Consider the following 20,130-nt stretch of genomic DNA (forward strand, 5'->3'; position numbering starts at 1 on the left):
ATTTTATGAAAACAAAGTGGATAAAGTATTTAAAAGCCATATACTTAGAGATTCTTTGTTGAGAGTTTGGAAGAAGCACCGACTCAAATGGGATTACAAAATACCGTTATGGCTGGATCTTGGTCATATCATGTGGAATACAAATATAATGTCACTCGGGGGGTTTTTATATAAAGAGGTTCTTTTTACAGATGCGGGCAGATGGCAACTGAAGACATTAGAGACACTGTTGGACGAAGGGATTAATTTAACTTGGTTACAGTATAATCAACTTCAAGTGAGATGGAAAGAGGACCAAAAAATTGGTATTATGTTGCATGAGGAAGAACTGGTTAGACATATAAAAGAGAAAGGTCCAATGCATATTAAAAGGCTTTACAATGTTTTGTTAGAAAGGGATTCAGAAACTGAATTGGTTAAAGATTGTATGATTAAGTGGGCACAAAATTTTGCAGAACCAGTGATGTTGGAAACATGGGAAAAAAATTGGGTTCAGAATGTTAAATTTACACAGTCGCAGAATTTGAGGGAAAATTTTTATAAAATGTTTTATAGATGGCATTTAGATCCTAAGAAATTGTCGTGTATGTACCCTAATGTTCAGCCAAAATGTTGGAGATGTGATTGTTTAGATGCTACATATTATCATGTCTGGTGGACTTGTAAGAAAGTGAAGGCTTTTTGGATAAAAATTTGGTGGGTCATGCAGAATGTTTTGAAGAAAAAAATTCAATTTTCTCCACAACTGTTTTTATTGGGTATAGTTAAGGGTTTCACATTGGATGAAACAAAGTTGATATTGTACATGATAACAGCAGCGAGATTATTGCTAGGTAAATACTGGAAAAATGAAGCTATGCCCACTACTGAGGAATGGACTTTGAAGATGGCCAGCTTTGCAGAGATGGCGAAGATATCAGCATATTTAAAAGATCGCTCACAAGAGACTTATGAATGGGAATGGAAAAAGTGGATAGATTATGTGCAGAACAAATATCAAACTAGGAAGTATTGTATAGCTTTTCACTGACAGTATTATATAAAGATAGAACTATTTGAATTTTGGGAAGATGAAAATTTATATGGGGGATGGAGGGGTTCAAGTTTTATATAAAGGGGGTTTTTGACAGGAGTATATTTTGTGGAAGTCCGGGGGGGAGGGGAGGGTTAGGGGGGGTTGGGGAGGGTTAGGTTGGGGAGTTTGGGGTGGGTTGGGGGGGGAAATGGGGTGAAAATGTAATTGTAAAACTTTTGCAATAAAAAAAAAAAGAAGCAGCTCTACTGGAGAGCTTCAAGGATGTGCTGAATGAAGAGATATACAAGGACTGTAGAGGCCGGGGGGTCCCCGAAAACTTGCAGAGTTGGTATATAGTAGCTGAGGATGTGGAGATCGAGCTGGCCCAAAGCCGACTCCGAGGGGGGCGTGCAGGAGACCCGTCATCCTCCTTCCACCGTAAAGGAGCACCAAAGATGGCCAAGGGGAGAGTGGAATTCAAACCGAAATCGAAGCCCTTCACCTGCTTCAAATATGGGAAAGAAGGACACCGGGCTGCCGAATGTTTCTCCAAACCAGTGCCAAAGGCCACTGGCTTGGGACCAAAGAAGGCCGACAAAACACCCGCAAAAACCCACGGCACTGCCCTGAAAGGAGAAGTCATTGAGTTCGCTCCCCGAAACAAGGGTGAGCTGGGAACTCCGACCACCACCGATGACAGCGGGATGGACTCTGACTCTGATGATCTGGTGAGTCACACAGAGGACCCCATGCTCATCCCCATAGAAATAAGGGTGCCATCCACAGGGACACAAGCGCAGATGTTAGCCCTATTAGACTCTGGGTGCACCAGGTGCATAATCAGCCCGAAGGTGGTGGAGAAGATGGGCCTGAGACTAAAAACGTTAAAAAGGCCCATTGCGTTCTGTCAGTTGGATGGATCGATTGCAGGAGGGGGCCCAGCCAGCTTTGTGACCGAACCCATTGAAATGCAGTTGGGGGATCACGTCGAGTCTCAGATTTATCGTGGGCCCTGGCATGGAACGACCCCTCATACTTGGACTGCCTTGGCTAAGTAGATGGAACCCACGGGTTAATTGGAAGACAGGGGTCTTGCGTATTTGCACCGGAAAACCGAGATTAGAGAGGGAACCCCCCCCCCCAGAGGACAGGATAGGACCCGAAAGGGCGGAAGTGGCAGTAGGCCACATCGAGGGGGAGGAGAAGATTCCAAAAGAGTATTGGGATCTCCATGAAGTTTTTAGTGAAAAGGCCTCGGATGTACTGCCTCCCCACAGAGCTACGGACTGTACCATTGAAATACTCCCAGGTGTGAAGCTCCCTAAGCCGAAAATCTACCCCATGACCCCTCGAGAATTAGGGGAATTGCGGAACTTCATTGATAAAAACCTAGAACGGGGATTCATCCAACCAGCCAGACCCAGGGTGGCGGCGCCGGTATTGTTCCGGGAAAAGAAAGATGGCTCCTTTCGCTTGGTAGTTGATTACAGAAATCTCAACGCTATTTGCGTGGAAAATATTTACCCCCTGCCGCTCATGAAAGATATGTTAGTGCATTTAGGAAAGGGAAAAATCTTCACCAAGCTTGATTTACGAGAGGCATACTACCGAGTGAGAATTAAAGAGGGGGATGAATGGAAAACAGCTTTTAATTGCCCACTGGGATGTTTCCAGTTTAGAGTGCTCCCGTTTGGTTTACAGGGAGCCCCTGCTGTGTTTATGACACTTGATTTTGCTCCATCTTTTCCATTCTCTTGTCCGTTTGTTCTATTTTCTCCTGCACTTTTTGGATCCTTTGCTCGTTTTCCGCAATGTTTTGTTGTATTTTTCCAATTTTCTCATCCATTTTCTTAATGTTATCTTTTATTTCTCCCACATCTATCCTCAATTCTTCATGATTTTTCCTTGTTTCTTCATGGTTGTTAGCTATGGATTCTTGCGTTTTGTTCATTCCCTCTTGAATCATTGCTAGTACCGAATGGATATTTTGCATGTTAAGGGTGGAGGTTGCCTTTTCTTTTTCTGCCCCTAACATGGTGTCAACTAGCCTTTGCTGCGCCGGAGAAGCTGAAAATGTCATCTGGTTTGAGGGTATCTTCTTGCTTGTCTTAGTGATTGTTGATGAACCTGTAGTTGCCATTTGTACTCTTTGTATTATCTTTCCCCAAAGTTTCATATACTGGTTTGCTATTTAGATCTTTATGTTTCTGTCTATATTAATGTTCAAATTATAGCATCTAACAATCCTAGAATAATGCCCAAGCGGGTTAATATTTACTATTTACTATGTTGCTATTTCTCTATCACACAATCAAAATCTCTATATATATTTCCGTATACTTATTCACAGTTTTGAGTATCCTACGTTACACCTTTTCAATATTCTTAAATAAGGGAAGGGAAAAGTAAGGGGGAGGGATGAGGGAAAAGTTTGAGGTTTCAGCAATTCATTTGTTCAACAATAGAATTTCAGCAATTTGTTAATAACAATAATTAATTTTTTCCCCTTATAATTGGTACGACCTGTACCAATCGGGCTTCAGGCGCGGACACAGCACAGAAACAGCATTGGTCGCTCTGGTGAATGATCTCTGGCGGGCCCGGGATAGGGGTTATTCCTCTATCCTCCCAGTGCCTGGAGGCCGTGCGGGCCTGGATGGGGAGAAACAGGCTCCGACTCAACCCCTCCAAGACCGAGTGGCTGTGGCTTCCGGCGTCCCGATATAGCCAGCTGACGCCATCGCTGGCTATTGGGGGCGAATCACTCGCCCCCACGGAGAGGGCTCGTAACTTGGGCGTCCTCCTGGATGCACGGCTGTCGTTAGAAGATCATTTGACGGCCGTGGCCAGGGGAGCTTTTTATCAGGTTCGCCTGATACGCCAGTTGCGCCCCTTTCTAGATCGGGACTCCCTACGCACAGTCACTCAGGCACTCGTCACTTCCCGCCTGGACTACTGCAACGCTCTCTACATGGGGCTCCCCCTGGGGTGCACCCGGAGGCTCCAGCTGGTCCAGAACGCGGCCGCGCGGGGGATTATGGGGGCGACGAGGCGCTCCCACGTAACACCTCTCCTGCGCGAGCTGCACTGGCTCCCGGTGGTCTTCCGGGTGCGCTTCAAGGTGTTGGTGACCACCTTTAAAGCGCTCCATGGCTTAGGGCCGGGGTACTTACGAGACCGCCTTCTGCCACCAATAGCCTCCCACCGGCCAGTACGCTCGCACAGAGTGGGCCTCCTCAGGGTGCCGTCCGCCAGACAATGTCGGCTGACGACCCCCAGGGGGAGAGCCTTCTCTGTGGCGGCGCCCACCCTCTGGAACAACCTCCCCCCAGAGATACGTACAATAACAGACCTCCGGATTTTTCGTCGGGCCCTGAAAACCCATTTATTTCAACTAGCGGGGCTGGCCTGAGTTAATTTTAAATTGATTTTAAATTGGGTTATTTTAATTTACGGCCAATAATATTTAATTATTTTAAATTGTTTTTAAATTTTGTATGTATTGTTTTTTACTCTGGCTGTTCACCGCCCTGAGTCCTATTCTGGAGAAGGGCGGTATAGAAATTTAAATAAATAAATAAAATTTAAATAAATAAATATCCTGGTCCTACTTGACCTCTCCGCGGCTTTTGATACCATCGACCATGGTATCCTACTGCGACAACTCCGGGGGTTGGGGGTGGGGACCACTGTTTTACAGTGGTTCTCCTCCTACCTCTCGGGTCGTACGCAGTTTGTCTGGGCAGCGGGACAGAGATCCTCCCCGAGACCCCTCACTTGCGGGGTACCTCAGGGGTCGGTTCTCTCCCCCTTGCTCTTTAACATCTATATGAAGCTGCTGGGTGAGATCATTCGTAGTTTCGGTGTGAGGTATCATCAGTACGCTGATGATACCCAACTTTACATCTCCACCCCGCACCAAACCAGCGATGCCCTTTCCGTGATGTCTAAGTGCCTGGAGGCGGTATGGGTCTGGATGGGCAGGAACAGGCTCAGACTCAACCCCTCCAAGACGGAGTGGCTGTGGATGCCGGCATCCCTTGATCTAGCATCCCCATCGTTTTTGATGGGAGGGGAGCTGCTTACTCCCTCGGAAAGGGCTCGCAATCTTGGCGTCCTCCTGGATTCGTGACTATCCTTAGTTGACCATCTGACGGCCGTGACCAGGGGGGCTTTTGCACAGGTTCGCCTGGTGTGCCAGTTGCGGCCTTTCCTAGATGGGGATGCCCTCCGTACAGTCACTCATGCTCTCGTCATCTCCCGCCTGGACTACTGCAATGCCCTCTACATAGGGCTGCCCTTGTGGTGCACCTGGAGGCTCCAACTGGTCCAGAATGTGGCCGCACGGGTGGTTACGGGAGCTTCCCGTTACTCCCGTGTTACACCTCTCCTGCATGAGCTGCACTGGTTGCTGGTGGTCCTTCGGATCCGCTTCAAGGTGCTGGTACTTACCTATAAAGCCCTACATGGCATGGGCCCGGGGTACTTGCAGGATCACCTCCTACCAGCCTCCCACCACCCAGTGCGTTCACATAGGGTTGCCCTCCTCCGGGTGCCATCAGCCAGACAATGTCGGTTGGTGGCGCCCAGGATGAGGGCGTTCTCTGTGGCCGCACCGACCCTCTGGAATGAATTACCCACTGAGCTCCGGATGGCCCCCGACCTCCGCTCTTTCCGCGGTGGCCTGAAGACATGGCTTTTTCAGCAAATCTCCTGATCTGCTGGGAGTTTTTAGTTTTAACTGTTGGGGATTTTAATTGGATTATTTTAGCATTAATTTATTGTTTTGTTGTTTTATTGTTGTGAGCCGCCCTGAGTCCTTCGGGAGAAGGGTGGCATATAAATATGAATAAAATAAAATAAAATAAATTACTATACTTTTAAGTTACTATTAGCTAATATCAACTACCCTTAATTAGTATACTCAATGTATTTTCTTCGATATATGTAATCAATCTAATTTAACTAGAATATAAGTCTAATTATATAAGATAATAAAAGGTTAAATAGTAAGATAAATCACTGGATAAATACAAAAACTGGACTAACAAATATATATAGCAATCTAAACAATATATATGTCACTTTTTACTTACTATTTAGTAATTAATAATTAATAATTGATAATCAGATTTAACTTCATTAAATGTTATTCTTTCTCCTTCTATGGTATCTTCTTTTTAAAAAATGCCTCTGCTGATTAGGGAACTCAGCTGGGATCGTCAGAGACTTTTCAAAGCATTTTTTTTACCACCTCTTCGGCCAAAGAGGTTGCAGAAAAAAATGCTTTGAAAAGCCTCTGATGATCCCAGCTGAGCCGCGCAATCATCAGAGGCTTTTTTTTTTTTACTTTTAAAAGCATTTTTTCATTGGAAGAGGTTGTAGAAAAAATGCTTTTAAAAGTAAAAAAAAAAGCCTCTGATGATCGTGTGGCTCAGTTGGGCATGGTGGGGGGGCGGCGCAGGGATTTTTGCTACTGGTTCTCTGAACAACCCGCCACCATCGTTACCGGATCAGGTGATCCGGTCCGAACCGGGAGCATTTCACCCCTGCTTCTTCCATATTTTACTCATTTGTTTGCTTAGTTGATCTAGTCACTTATTTCCCTTTGTTCTTTTGCCTCCTTCGCTCTTGCTCCCTCTTATTGCCCTTTCATCTTGTTCCTTGGTTGTCTCTTTTAGATGTTCTCTTTTCTCCTCCTGGTATCCTGCTCCTCCTTCTTCTATCAATCTCTCTTCTTCTTGGTGTTCCATATATTGTTGATAAAATAACTCTGCCTTTTCTACTGTACCTAATCTGTGTCTTTGTTCTTGCCAGTTCACCAAAATTCCTTCTGGTACCAACCATCTAAAACTCACTCCTTTTTTATTCAAGCATTTTGTCAAGAATTGGTATTCTTTTCTTAGATCTCTAACCCTTCTTGGGACTTGTTTCAATGCCATTATCTCTCTGCCTTTGTATTTTATTGTCGTGTTCCTCATAAACTGCAAAATCTCTGTTCTCAGTGTTTTTTTGGTAAATCTGACATGTATTTCTCTGGGTAGATTATTTCTTATTGCGTATCTTGTATATACTCTAAAAGTTTCATCTATCCCATTTAATATCTTTTCTGCACTCTCTTCCGTTGCTTCTCCTAGTATTCCGGCAATTTTGGGGGGTAAATTCTCTTCTTTTTCTTCTTCTATTGGTTAAAAAAGAAATATAAATATAGAGAAAGGAAGTGGATAGGGAAAAGACAAATAAAAGACAATAAAAAGAATAGAAACTCAGATGATGCCTAGGTAAATGGAAAAAGGGGAAGGGGGGAAAAGAGAAAAAGTGTTATTATAAAAGTACATAAATGATAAAACAGATGTAATTATTTAACAAAAAAGAATTTGAAATGAAGATATATGTAAATAGAAAATCGGGGCTGCTCGAATACTATTCTAGGTTAAATTGAAAATGGATACAACAAAGGAGTGGGAAAGGAGAGAGGAATAGAGAGAGGGAAGGAGGGGAGAAGAAAGGAGTGAGACGGATAGAAAAGAGGGAAAAGGAGAGGAAGAAAAGGGAGGGGAAAGAAGAGTAGGAGAAAGGGTTAGAAAGGGAGGAAGAAGAGAGGAGTGGGGGAAGGGGAGGGGAAGTAGAAGGGGAGGAGAGAAAGAATGAAGAAAGTAGAAAGGGACAGAAGAAAGTGGAGGGAAGAAGAAGAGGAAAGGTTGAGGTAAAACAAAGAAGAGGAAATTGTAAAAGAGCAGCCCTGAACAAATAAAAATGAAAGTTAAAGGATAAGATTAATGATTAATGATGGATAAGAGACTGTACACTTAAATATGTTTATGAGAAATAAAAATAAAATATGCAAAAAAAAAAAAGTGTGTGCTGTGCTCTTCTGCAAATCCCATGGTGTCTTAGCCGGTTTCTCATTCTTCGAAACTATCTCTGCCGAAGTTGGCTGCTCAGTGGAGTGGTTCCAAACCTAAGGAACCTGGGTTGAACCTGTCACCCGAGTGGCTGAAGTCCATGGGTGTGTCAATGACCTCTTTCTGGGTGAGTAGCTTTGAACTGTCTGGGACACTGTAGTGGTGTTGCCACATCGGCAGCAAAAGCTTGTCGGGCAGCACAGGAAGCTGGGTGGCATGGAGAGGTCACAGGGACAAGGAAGACCACACTGGGGTTCCATCTCCCAGAAAAATATGCACTTCTAGTTGGGGGATCCTCCTGTCACCATTACAATCTGGGAAGCCTCATCATGTTGAAGGACAACCATGTCTGCGCCTCTGGCAGTATTACACAAGTGAGTACAGAAAAGCAAATGTATTCATATTATGTCTATGGAGATTCTCAGTCATCCAGGTCATGGTTGTCTGAATGGTGCTTTTTCAAGAGGCAACTGCGAAGCAAAACAACTTCAAAGAAAAACCAGAAAGTCCAGTTGCCTCTTGAAAAAGCACTTTTGGGTGTTCATATTATACAATGATTGTGATCTAGTCTGCAACCATCTAAATGATTGCTAGAGGGCAGCAGAGAATGAGGGTTTTCCATATCTCTCTGGTGCTAGTGGTTGATCTGGGTGTTGCAGTCCAGCTTTGGTACATATCAGCCTTTTAAAGAAATGCCTAAATTCAATATAGAATCAGGTTTACCCCCCCCCCCAAAAGTAAATTTAAATGCTCTGCATTATTCATTAAATTGGTGTTAGTCTTAAAATTAGCACTGGTTGCAATCTTCAGATATTTAGTTTTCCACTGTTATATGTGCTACATGATAATGTAGTGATAACAGAGCGTACATCTCAATTTTGTTAACCATCACTTGTTATCTAGATTAAAAATTACATTTGAGTTATACAAACAACAATGGAGATTCAGAATCATTTTGGCTTTTTTGACCTGGTAGGACCCTTTTGCTATTATACTGTAACTGTTTTTATATTTTATTAATAATTTAAATTGTTGCAAATTGATTGCATCTTTGAAAATAGAAGAAAATTATTTTAAAGTTTTTTTTTTTTAAATATTTGTTGGCTGGGACTGTTTGCAGCAGGGTTTCCCAACCTTGGTGACTTTAAGAAGTGTGGACTTCAACTCCCAGAATTTGAAGCTGGCTGGGGAATTCTGGGAGTTGAAGTCCACACGTCTTAAAGTTGCCAAGGTTTGGAAACCCTGGTTTGCAGAATTAGAATCTGCATCCAGGTTTAAGCGGGCCTCATAGAGGTCCTCAAAGGACCCAATATAAGAGACCAGCTGTCCTAAGGTGTGTCTTCTATAGGAGACCTTTTCATGGAGGATCCAGCCAAATGGCTGTTCTGCCCCAGCTACGGACCCCAAAGAACGCAGCGCACACGAAGTCCATAAAAACTTTAATTTACTAATTAAGGACTACTAATGAGCTTTCTTAGTAGTTGTTCGAACACAAGTACAGTTTAAATCAGTCTTTTCTGAACAAGGGCTGTTAATTTAACTTCATTAACAGCCAACAAGAATCCAAAGAATAATAACTCAGTTCTGAGGCACAGTATTTCAGATAACCGTAATCTTACTGTGGTTGGCTCAATGCCCAGAAGCAATTTGCAGGAAAACTGAAAAGAGAGAAACAAGAGCCGAATCAAACGTTTCTGGAATCAAGACGCAAAGGAATATGAATGAAGTTGTTTCCTGCAAATTGCCCCAGTCGTCGTCATTCCTTAAATAGGCTAGGGGAGTGGCCAATTAGTCCCAAGCCTTACTCTTGAGACCTCCTCCTGAGGAGCCACTCCTGCCTTTTAACAGCTCTGCGTGCTCGTGCATTGAGAAGAGGCTCCTCCTCTTCTTCCTCTTCACTTATGGGAGCTTCTGGAGGTTCTGAAGGCCCTGGCTGAATCCCCGCCTCTGGCACATCTTCTCCAGCCTCCTCATTGTCTGACTCGAGCGCCAGCTGCACAGGCTGCTGGCGCAGCACCACACCAGCCTCCTCGCTGTTGGAATCAGCTACTAACTGTACAGGCTGCTGACGGGCCACAACAATGGCTGGCATGAGCATCCCTGTTAGTTCAAGCTTCTGCAGCCATCAACATATAACCAGGACTGCGTCTGATCTCACAATGTTTGTAATCCCACAGGCAGTTCACAATGTCCGGCGGGTTGGTGGCTTTGCCCTGGAAATAGAAGTGGAGTGTGGCCCCTTAGAAGCAGCTCTTGAAGCATCAGGGTGTGGTGCTGATATTATCATGCTGGACAACTTTGCTTCTGAGAGAAGATGGGGGCAGATCTAGAAACTAGAATTTTTGACTGATTTTCTTTAAAAAAATAACAAGACAAAATTTGTGATCTATGGTGTAGTTCTTTTGGATTGATTTCGGTTGAAATATTGACATTTGGAAGCTAAAATAGAGTTTCAAAGGTTGTTAAGAGGGGTGCTTTAAAAGCATCAGGCTCAAGATTGTATCTTCCTTCTGAAATCTTTGTTTCCCCCAAATTATAACCAACTGCCATTTCCTGGAAACAGGAATTAGGTTGCTGCGGGGTTTGGTTTAATTGTATTATTTATTTAGAATATGCGACACTACACATGACAGTTCTTTGAAGGGGTTTACATAGTGAAACATGGCATACAAACATGTTTACAGTAAAGCTGGTTAAACATGTTTACAGTAAAGCTGGTCACACTTCCGATGTGGGCAAAGGTTTGACGTGGGTATCTTCCATCCTTGAACAAAAATTATTTGTGAAGGTTCTGCTTCTGGAGAGGCCTTCAGGACACCAGATTACATGTTGTGTATTTAAAAAAAAATCTTGTCTCATGTGGGACCATTCCCCCACTTGGCTTGCACCCAATTTGGACCTCATATTCCATATATATCCATAATTCTGATAGATATCATCATCATAAGACTGCAAAGGTTTGGTTTCCCTCATCCTCTTGCTCATCTGTTATCTTCTTCTGCAGGACTTGCATCCTACAGCCAGCACCATAAAGGCCTCCTTCCCGTGTGACGATTGAAGCTAGTGGAGGAATCACTGAGGAGAATGTGGCACGCTTTGTGGGGCCCAATTTTGATGTGATCTCCCTGGGTTGCCTCACCCAATCGGCCAAAGTGGTAGGTTTCTCCCTCAAAATCAGCCGGGATCAGACTCCCAAGCAGCCACTGCACAATTTTGTTTTCTGAGCCAAGACAGGACAGCCAACCAGTCCCATTAAAATCTTTGGGAGTTGGGTAGTTGAACAGGTTTGAAGAGTAAGGGGCTGAGTTGCATCTGCTGATTAACTGTGCTGATCTAAGATGATGGGAGTTGTACTCCAAAAATTCCGGAAGACGGGGGAAATTTCTTCTACAGGGTTTGCCTGGTAAAACCTCCCTAGGCATTTTTTTAAAGGATTATTTTCTTTCACAGGATCATTGGAACAGAACCAGCATCAGCGTTGAAGGGAGGGCAGCTGGCTTTGCTGTTGTAACTTCTTCAGCATATGTGATTTTTGACAGCAATAAAATGTATGTCATTTCCTTCCCACTTTCTCTTAATCTGTGCCTTGCACGTCTGCTAAAATCAATTGCACTAAGCTGGCCAAATATTTTTTTAAAAAATTTAGTTGTTCCATTGTCATTTGTCAAAGTTGTTGTGGCCAGTAACATCAGCATTGCTCTCGTCTTCCACTCCATGTTTTCCCAGAGTTGTTGTGCATCTGTATGTATGTCCAATCTCTGAGTTGTTCAACTTCGCAATTACCCAAATTGTGGTACTCTCTATCTTCATCACATCTCACCTACTAGTCTATTGCATTCCTCAGCACCATTACACACTTTCCAGGGCAAATCACAATCAGGCATAGCTGACGACTTCCTGGAATTCTCTTCCAGACACAATGAATTTGAGCTGAAATTTTAGGAAGTCTCAAATCTAATTCTCTGAAGAATCCCTACAGTGGCTTTCTCTTCCTTAAAATTGTGGCAACCTTTGCAAAGCCAAGATCAATCGATCTTTTTGCTTTGGTACTCTCATTTTGTGAATTTCAAAATTCTCATTTTGCCACTTTATGAGCATTATAAGCATGGAGGGAAAACCTATCACTTACCTTTTCTTTAATTCTCAGTGATAATTACATAATGTTACAGCAGAGCTACCAAAAATCCAGATGCCACTTGTGATTATCCTAACCATTTTCTGCCATGTTTGTTTGATTTTTGCAGCACAGATTCAGCAGCCCTAGCTAGAGTTATTCTGTATCAGACCCCTTATAAAATATGATCCTCAGTTAATTCAAAAGTCCTGGATTGTTTTTTTTTCTCTCTTTACCCATCCCACTCCACTCCACCTGCCACAAATGGCTGATTGAAAAGGAAGAATCAGAATGGAGAGGCAATTTCACAACTTTTGATTCATTCCTCTTCATCTGTGGCTCTGATCTCACCAATCACCAACAATCACCTTCCCCCTCTTAGTAGATTATCTCCAGGCAAAAAGAATCCTCAATATTAAAAAAAGTGATCTTTCCCAGGGAAAGGGCATGAATGGATTTAGTGAACTAACAGTTACCGGTATGTAAACATGAAACTCAGGACATGGGGCAACCAGTCACTAGTATAAGAGCAACAGACAACATAAGGATTAGGTAAAGGTAAAGGTTCCCCTCGCACATATGTGCTAGTCGTTCCCGACTCTAGGGGGTGGTGCTCATCTCCGTTTCAAAGCCGAAGAGCCAGCACTGTCCGAAGACGTCTCCATGGTCATGTGGCCGGCATGACTAAACGCCAAAGGTGCACGGAATGCTGCTACCTTCCCACCAAAGGTGGTCCCTATTTTTCTACTTGCATTTTTATGTGCTTTTGAACTACTAGGTTGGCAGAAGCTGGGACAAGTAACGGGAGCTCACCCCGTTACGTGGCACTAGGGATTTGAACTGCTGAATTGCCGACCTTTTGATCGACAAGCTCAGCATCTTACCCACTGAGCCGCCGCATCCCTAACATAAAGATTACTGAAGCATAATATGATGTGCAGATGTCACCAAGGATGTGGGTGGGAAAACACAGAGGGTCCTATATGGGAGCCAAGATATAAAAATAAATGTGTAAATGAAGCAATATTAGGCCTGCTGAGTTTTAAAAATTTTATGTGATTAATTAGCCTATTTTAATCAAAAAATTCTTTAAATTGAATTATAGATTAAAAACAATGTGTTCTGAATCCAGAAGCAGACATTCTTTCCTTTTAGATGAGTCTCTAGTACTAGCAACATAAGAGGTGATCTTGTCTCATTTTCTTTTACAGAAGAAGTAATGATCTTTTAAAACTCTACTTATTACTAAGGATGTGTCTCAAAAAAATTTTCTAACAATTGTACCAGCTACACTAAAAAAAAAACTGAGTTAATTAATTAACCATCACAGTGCTAAAAGGGAAAAAAAATCACATTCAGAACCTGAAGCTAAATTAGTTTTAAAAATTGGAATAGGGGCACCATTCAAATCTGTGCTAACATTCTGTGGCCTGAGCAGACAAGCAGACTGTGAAAACAAGGGCATTAGAAACAGCTGTCCTCTTTTTTATTAAGACATTTGACAATGTGAAGTTCCAGTTAGGTTAAAACTAGTTGTAGTGAATAGGTTTGGTTTTGGGGGGCAAGATAATAAATAACAGATTGAGATGTTTGTTGTTTGGTTACAAAAGTGTGGATCATCAGGGACCAGCATATATGAAATTCCCCAGCCTGGCGGTGTCTAGGTGGATTTCCCCACAAAGCAAGGGTGGAAAAAAAATCAGGTTTTATTCCCCTTCCTTGTCCTCTCCGTGTGTGATGACATAGCAGATGTTTTTGTAGTCAACATTGCCAGCTACATCTGGAGGGAAAGCGTGCCACATGTTCTTGATCTGCCAGAAAGAGAGAAGATTATGTTGAGAAGTGATAGGATTGCAGCTGATAACTTTCAATGTTTTCAATTGTCACTCTAAATCAGGGGTCTCCAAACTTTGCAACTTTAAGACTGGTGGACGTCAACTCAGAGAATTCCTCAGCCAGATCCTTAGCCATGAAAGAGGATAATTGTGCCTGTTGGCACTGCCCAAGAAGAGTTGCAGGTGGCTAACAAAAGAAAGATATCTCATAAATGCTTTGTTTAATGTGCTATTCAGGATTCAGATTTGTGCTAAAAGAGAACAATATAGATTGTTATAGATTTCTTTCCTGGCTTGATCCCCTCAGTCTCTGATTTTCAAGTATGGTTTTGCTCACTGTGGTTAAGCTGATTTATGTGCAAAGAGAATGTGAGTGTTAATATCTGTTTTTATTCTGTGGTAACAGAAAAGTGCTATGCAATCCTTGGAAGAATCTTATTGAGTTGAAAAAAAGTTCAGCATTGACTCTGGCCTCAGACTGACCTCATATATATTTAAAATTAATGTAATGATTCAATGAAATCAATACAGTATATCCAGATTAACTTTTATCCCTTTGTCCTAGTTCTACAGATTTTAGATTGAATTGTTGACAACATGGAAAAATAACACTGAAATAAAAGATCTGGGCAAGGGGACTCTTAATCAAATAAAGAAAAGAATGCATCAAAACAATGCAAAGATATTTTCTTACCTCTTCTGGAGTGAACCGGTCACACTGGGTAGTCAAGAGTTCTTCCAAGCTGTAGCGAGACAAGAAGAAACATGAAATGTGACAAAGGCCCTAAATACAGGTGAAACTCGAAAAATTAGAATATCGTGCAAAAGTTCATTTATTTCAGTAATGCAACTTAAAAGGTGAAACTAATATATGAGATAGACTCATTACATGCAAAGCGAGATAGTTCAAGCCTTGAAGCGAGATAGTTCAAGCCTTGATTTGTCATAATTTTGATGATTATGGCTTACAGCTCATGAAAACCCCAAATTCACAATCTCAGAAAATTAGAATATTACATGAAATCAATAAAACAAGGATTGTACATAGAACAATATTGGACCTCTGAAAAGTATAAGCATGAATATGTACTCAGTACTTGGTTTGGGCCCCTTTTGCATCAATTACTGCCTCAATGCGGCGTGGCATGGATGCTATCAGCCTGTGGCACTGCTGAGGTGTTATGGAAGACCAGGATGCTTCAATAGCGGCCTTCAGCTCTTCTGCATTGTTCGGTCTCATGTCTCTCATCTTTCTCTTGGCAATGCCCCATAGATTCTCTATGGGGTTCAGGTCAGGTGAGTTTGCTGGCCAATCAAGCACAGTGTCAGAGGCAATCAGCCCTGTTACCTTCCTGGGGTAATTGCTTGGATCGTGGCACTTTCCTTGTGTATACTCTTGAAAAATAAAACCGGAATACATCTTCTAATTAAACTCATTTTTATTGTAAAGAAGAAAATAAGACATCTAACTATCTAAAATAATTAAATTGTTACATTTTGATAAAGTTCCTACCGGCTACTTCTCAGCAGCCGGACTTCTCTGGCAAGAGAACAAAGAAAAGTGAAGAAGCAAGTGAAAGAATGCGGACATGCGTAGTATCAGTTACTGATAAGAAATTTTGGCAAGCTACGGAAAGTCTGACAGTCCAGAAATAATGAGCTCTGCTGGTAAATACAAAAAACGCAGTGACACACAGTAATCCCATGGTCATTAAACCAGGTTTTGGTACTTTTGGCAGTGTGGACAGGTGCCAAGTCCTGCTGGAAAATGAAGTCAGCATCCCCATAAAGCTCGTCTGCGGAAGGAAGCATGAAGTGCTCCAAAATCTCCTGGTAGACGGCTGCGTTGACCCTGGACTTAATGAAGCACAGTGGACCAACACCAGCAGATGACATGGCTCCCCAAATCAACACAGACTGTGGAAACTTCACACTGGACTTCAAGCATCTTGCAGTGTGTGCCTCTCCATTCTTCCTCCAGACTCTGGGTCCTTGGTTTCCAAATGAGATGCAAAAGTTGCTCTCATCAGAAAAGAGGACTTTGGACCATTGAGCAACAGACCAGTTCTTTTTGTCTTTAGCCCAGGTAAGACGCTTCTGACATCGTTTGTTGTTCAGGAGCGGCTTGACAAGAGGAATACGACATTTGAAGCCCATGTCCAGGATCCGTCTGTGTGTGGTGGCTCTTGATGCACTGACTCCAGCCTCAGTCCACTCCTTGTGAAAGTCCCCAACACTTTTGAATGGCCTTTTCCTGACAATCCTCTCCAGGCTGTGGTCATCCCTGCTGCTTGTGCACCTTTTTCTTCCACACTTTTCCCTTCCACATAACTTTCTATTAATGTGCTTTGATACAGCACTTTGGGAACATCCAACTTCTTTTGCAATTACCTTTTGAGGCTTTCCCTCCTTATGGAGGGTGTCAATGATGGTTTTCTGCACAACTGTCAGGTCAGCAGTCTTTCCCATGATTGTGATTCCTACTGAACCAGACTGAGAGACCATTTAAAGGCTCAGGAACCCTTTGCAGGTGTTATGGCTTAATTAGCTGATTAGAGTGGGACACTTTGAGCCTAGAATATTGAACCTTTTCACAATATTCTAATTTTCTGAGATTGTGAATTTGGGGTTTTCATGAGCTGTAAGCCATAATCATCAAAATTATGACAAATCAAGGCTTGAACTATCTCGCTTTGCATGTAATGAGTCTATCTCATATATTAGTTTCACCTTTTAAGTTGCATTACTGAAATAAATGAACTTTTGCACGATATTCTAATTTTTTGAGTTTCACCTGTATATGTGACTTCTGATCCAATTGTCATCTAGAATATAATTTAATGGCAAGATATGGGTTGCTTAAGCAATTAATCGGGGAATACTGCAAAGTGCCTGCAACAGGGAGGAGGAGATCATGGGAACAGCCATTTTAGAATTAGGTCTGAACAGATTCTGCTGGAAGTGAAATGGGAGGTAAACACTCACAATTTCTTCTTGACATTCCCCTTGCCCTCGGGGTCCAAAACTTTGAAGGCACCAATGATGACATCCTCGGGATCAGCACCTAATGAGACAAGACAGGAAGAGTAGTGAGATGCTGGAACAGGTTATCTGTCATATAGAAGAAGACTGAGAAGAACAATAGACTCACCCTTCAGCTTCTCCCCAAACATGGTAAGGAAGACAGTGAAGTTGATGGGGCCACTGGCCTCCTTGATCATGGCATCTAACTCCTCATTTTTCACATTCAGGCGACCTACACGGAAAGGAAGAAAGTTTAACTGCTGAGGATTTGATTTAAGGGTCTGATCATCCATCCAGTTTTCTTTGTTCTTACCCATAGCAGCAAATGTATCTCGCAGGTCCTCCTTGTCAATGATGCCATCTCTGTTCTGGTCAATAACAGTGAAGGCCTAGGAAGCAGGAGAGAAAGAAATACATTAACCAAGTTCATGCATTATATTAAATGGGCTTGTTGAGCTATTCGCAATGGTTTGGTTCAACTGCTACACCAAGCAAAAACTAAAGAAACCACATTATGGCATAGCATAATACATAAACCCAACATGTTTGGGCTCTAGAAAATTCACCTTCCTCTCCCTGTCCTACCAAAATGAACAGTTGCTAGAATCTCAAAATGGCAAACTAACTACTTTATAATAGCTTTTGGATTTAAACCAGGGGTGAAATGTAAAATTTGTTACTACCGGTTCTGTGGGTGTGGCTTGGTGTGGGGGGGGGTTGGTAATGTGACTGGGTGGGCGTGGCCAATTTTTTAAAAAAAAAAACTTTTCAAAGCATTTTTTCTACAACCTCTTCGGCCAAAGAGGTGGTAAAAAAAATGCTTTGAAAAGCCTCTGCCGATCAGGCAACTCAGCTGGGATCGTCAGAGACTTTTCAAAGCATTTTTTTTACCACCTCTTTGGCCGAAGAGGTTGCAGAAAAAAATGCTTTGAAAAGCCTCTGACGATCACAGCTGAGCCGCGCGATCATCAGAGGCTTTTTTTTTTACTTTTAAAAGCATTTTTTCGGTGGAAGAGGTTGTAGAAAAAAATGCTTTTAAAAGTAAAAAAAAAAAGCCTCTGATGATCGTGCGGCTCAGCTGGGCATGGTGGGGGGGGCGCAGGGATTTTTGCTACCAGTTCTCCGAACCACCCGCCACCATTGCTACCGGATCGAGCGATCCGGTCCGAACCGGGAGCGTTTCACCCCGATTTAAACCTATCCACTCTCAACACATATCTAAACTGACTATATATGCTAATAAAGGAGAATATTTGTAGCTCAGGGTTGACATGAGGGGTCCTTGGTGTTCTCTGAGCTTGTTTTCTTGCAGATGTTTCATTACCCAAACTGGGTAACATCATCAGTGCTAGTAAGGAGTGCTGTTTTTAAAGGACCCCTCATGACTATATATGTGTTATGTTGTCACAACTTTTGCAAATCACAATGTAGTAGAGGCCTTCATTTCTTAAGAGGAGCAAGAAAGCTTTTTCTGTTTTTGTGAGAACTGGTTCATCACTTGCCATCACTGCCATATCAAGTGGCATGTAATTAACACACAGCAGGGGAAACCGGTGATGGAATTGTTTTGATTACATTGTTTTGGATAGCAGCCAGTGGACAAAACCAGCAACATGGGGTAGGCCAGGCCTGTCAAACTCCTGGCCCATGGGCCGGATGTGTCACGCACTGGCCACGCCCACTCCCATTTTAGCTAAGGAGAAGAAAGTCCCAATACGTCACGTGATGCCAGTGCGATGTGAGTTTGACACACCTGGGATAAACAGAAAGACAGGCAGTTGTGATGTCACAATTGAAGCTCTGCCTCTTTGTAGAACAAAAAGGTGGGACTTTGATTACAATGACTAGCTTGCCTTTTTTGACCTTCTCCCTTGTGGATACCCTCAGCTGCAATGCTTTTTCTAGATGCAATTCATGGCTTTTTAATTCATTTAAATTTATTCATCAAACCTAGATTAACTAGAGCAGGGACCAGCAATTTGTGATCTTCCAGATATCTGAGAGTTTTCATTCTTATTGCTATTAGTTAATATGGTCAATGATGGAAATGTACCGGAATTGTAGCCCAACTCTAAATTAAGAACCCAACATTGTCTGTTCCTAAACTGGGTTAACAAAAGAATGTGTATGAATTTGTATGGACTTGTACAATCTGCAATAGATATAGTTGTGGAATGCATGCACTTACCTACATTTATTACTAAATAATTATATAGGTGATATATAAGTGGAAAACTACATAAAACCCTACACTTGAACTAACAGTATGTACTTTCTTCCATTTCATAGCATAAGCATCCTTATGGTTGAGCCAAATGGAATGCCATCTTTAGTTTTGCACAAACATCCTTTTAGAAAGGATATTTCAACTTGCAGGAGGAAAGATTCTGGCTGTGAAAACTGGTGTATACCAAGCAGGAGAAATAATTGTGGGATTTTGAATTACGAATAAATTCTGTATCCCTCTCTCTTCCCAGTATTTTGTGCAAAGCCCTTCTGGCCTTCAGTGATGCAAACTGAATACAGCACATCATAACAGCAAAAGCTCAAGAAACAAATCAGTGAAAAATGCAGTAATTCAGTATTGTTGACATAGCTGGTTATCTAAGGCAGCTTTTAAAGAAATATCTTTGGCTAGATGCATGCAACATCAAGGCACAAATTGTGTTGTATCAGTTGCAAGAGCTAGATTCATACAATACATTAATCAAAATTACCATATTTTTCGCACTATAAGACGTACCGGACCATAAAATGCACATTAGCTTTAGAGGAGGAAAACAAGAAAAAGCTACCTCCACCTCCCAGCATCCATCCGGTATTCATCTGGCTAGTGTCCTTGCAGCAAACAGCAAACAGCCTGGTCAGCTTCACCACGTTATCGCAGCCCCAGCACGTGGCTTGTCAGGGCTCCACTCCGTTACGCCCACCACTGGTCAACTGAGCTGAGCTGCTGCTGCCGGTGGGAAACACTGGAGCCTTCGCTGCTGAGCAACTGATTGGCGGTTGGATCGGCCTCCCGGAATACTGCCGATCAGCTGTTCTAGGCATTGGGGATCGCTGCCGCCTATCACTGCCATTTGCCGCCATTCTTGTGGTCAGTCCAGACCTCGAAAGGCACTTTACTCCCCTCCAAGAAGTGGTGCCAGGAAAGGAGACCCCAGCGGACTGCGTAGGCTTCCTTTTCCCATATTGCCCACCGTCTTTCAGTTTCGGTGAGTTTTTTGGACACATAGG

The 20,130-nt window shown here is 42.7% G+C and overlaps 2 protein-coding genes across 2 annotated transcripts in view; one reads left to right on the forward strand and one right to left on the reverse strand.

Moving 5' to 3' along the window:
• QPRT (quinolinate phosphoribosyltransferase) overlaps positions 1-13,402 on the forward strand; it is a 48,746-nt gene extending 35,344 nt beyond the window's left edge. The window contains 5 exon segments of the mRNA XM_070944351.1: positions 7,874-8,050; positions 8,053-8,294; positions 10,098-10,227; positions 10,923-10,965; positions 10,967-13,402. Coding sequence (XP_070800452.1) covers positions 7,874-8,050; positions 8,053-8,294; positions 10,098-10,227; positions 10,923-10,965; positions 10,967-11,144 — 770 coding nt within the window. The 3' untranslated portion in view covers positions 11,145-13,402.
• Positions 13,403-13,722: 320 nt separating this feature from the next.
• Positions 13,723-20,130, reverse strand: part of MYL11 (myosin light chain 11) — a 31,447-nt gene continuing 25,039 nt past the window's right edge. Inside the window, exons 3-7 of the mRNA XM_070944352.1 lie at positions 17,207-17,282; positions 17,021-17,125; positions 16,855-16,933; positions 14,564-14,612; positions 13,723-13,845 (exon numbers count right to left, since the gene is read on the reverse strand). Of these exons, the coding sequence (XP_070800453.1) occupies positions 13,741-13,845; positions 14,564-14,612; positions 16,855-16,933; positions 17,021-17,125; positions 17,207-17,282 (414 nt within the window). The 3' untranslated portion in view covers positions 13,723-13,740. The remainder of the gene's footprint in view (positions 13,846-14,563; positions 14,613-16,854; positions 16,934-17,020; positions 17,126-17,206; positions 17,283-20,130) is intronic.

The sequence above is a fragment of the Pituophis catenifer genome, unplaced genomic scaffold (genome assembly GCF_029215685.1).
Source record: "Pituophis catenifer annectens isolate HBS135680 unplaced genomic scaffold, rPitCat1.0.hap2 SCAF_5, whole genome shotgun sequence".
Taxonomy (NCBI): domain Eukaryota; kingdom Metazoa; phylum Chordata; class Lepidosauria; order Squamata; family Colubridae; genus Pituophis; species Pituophis catenifer.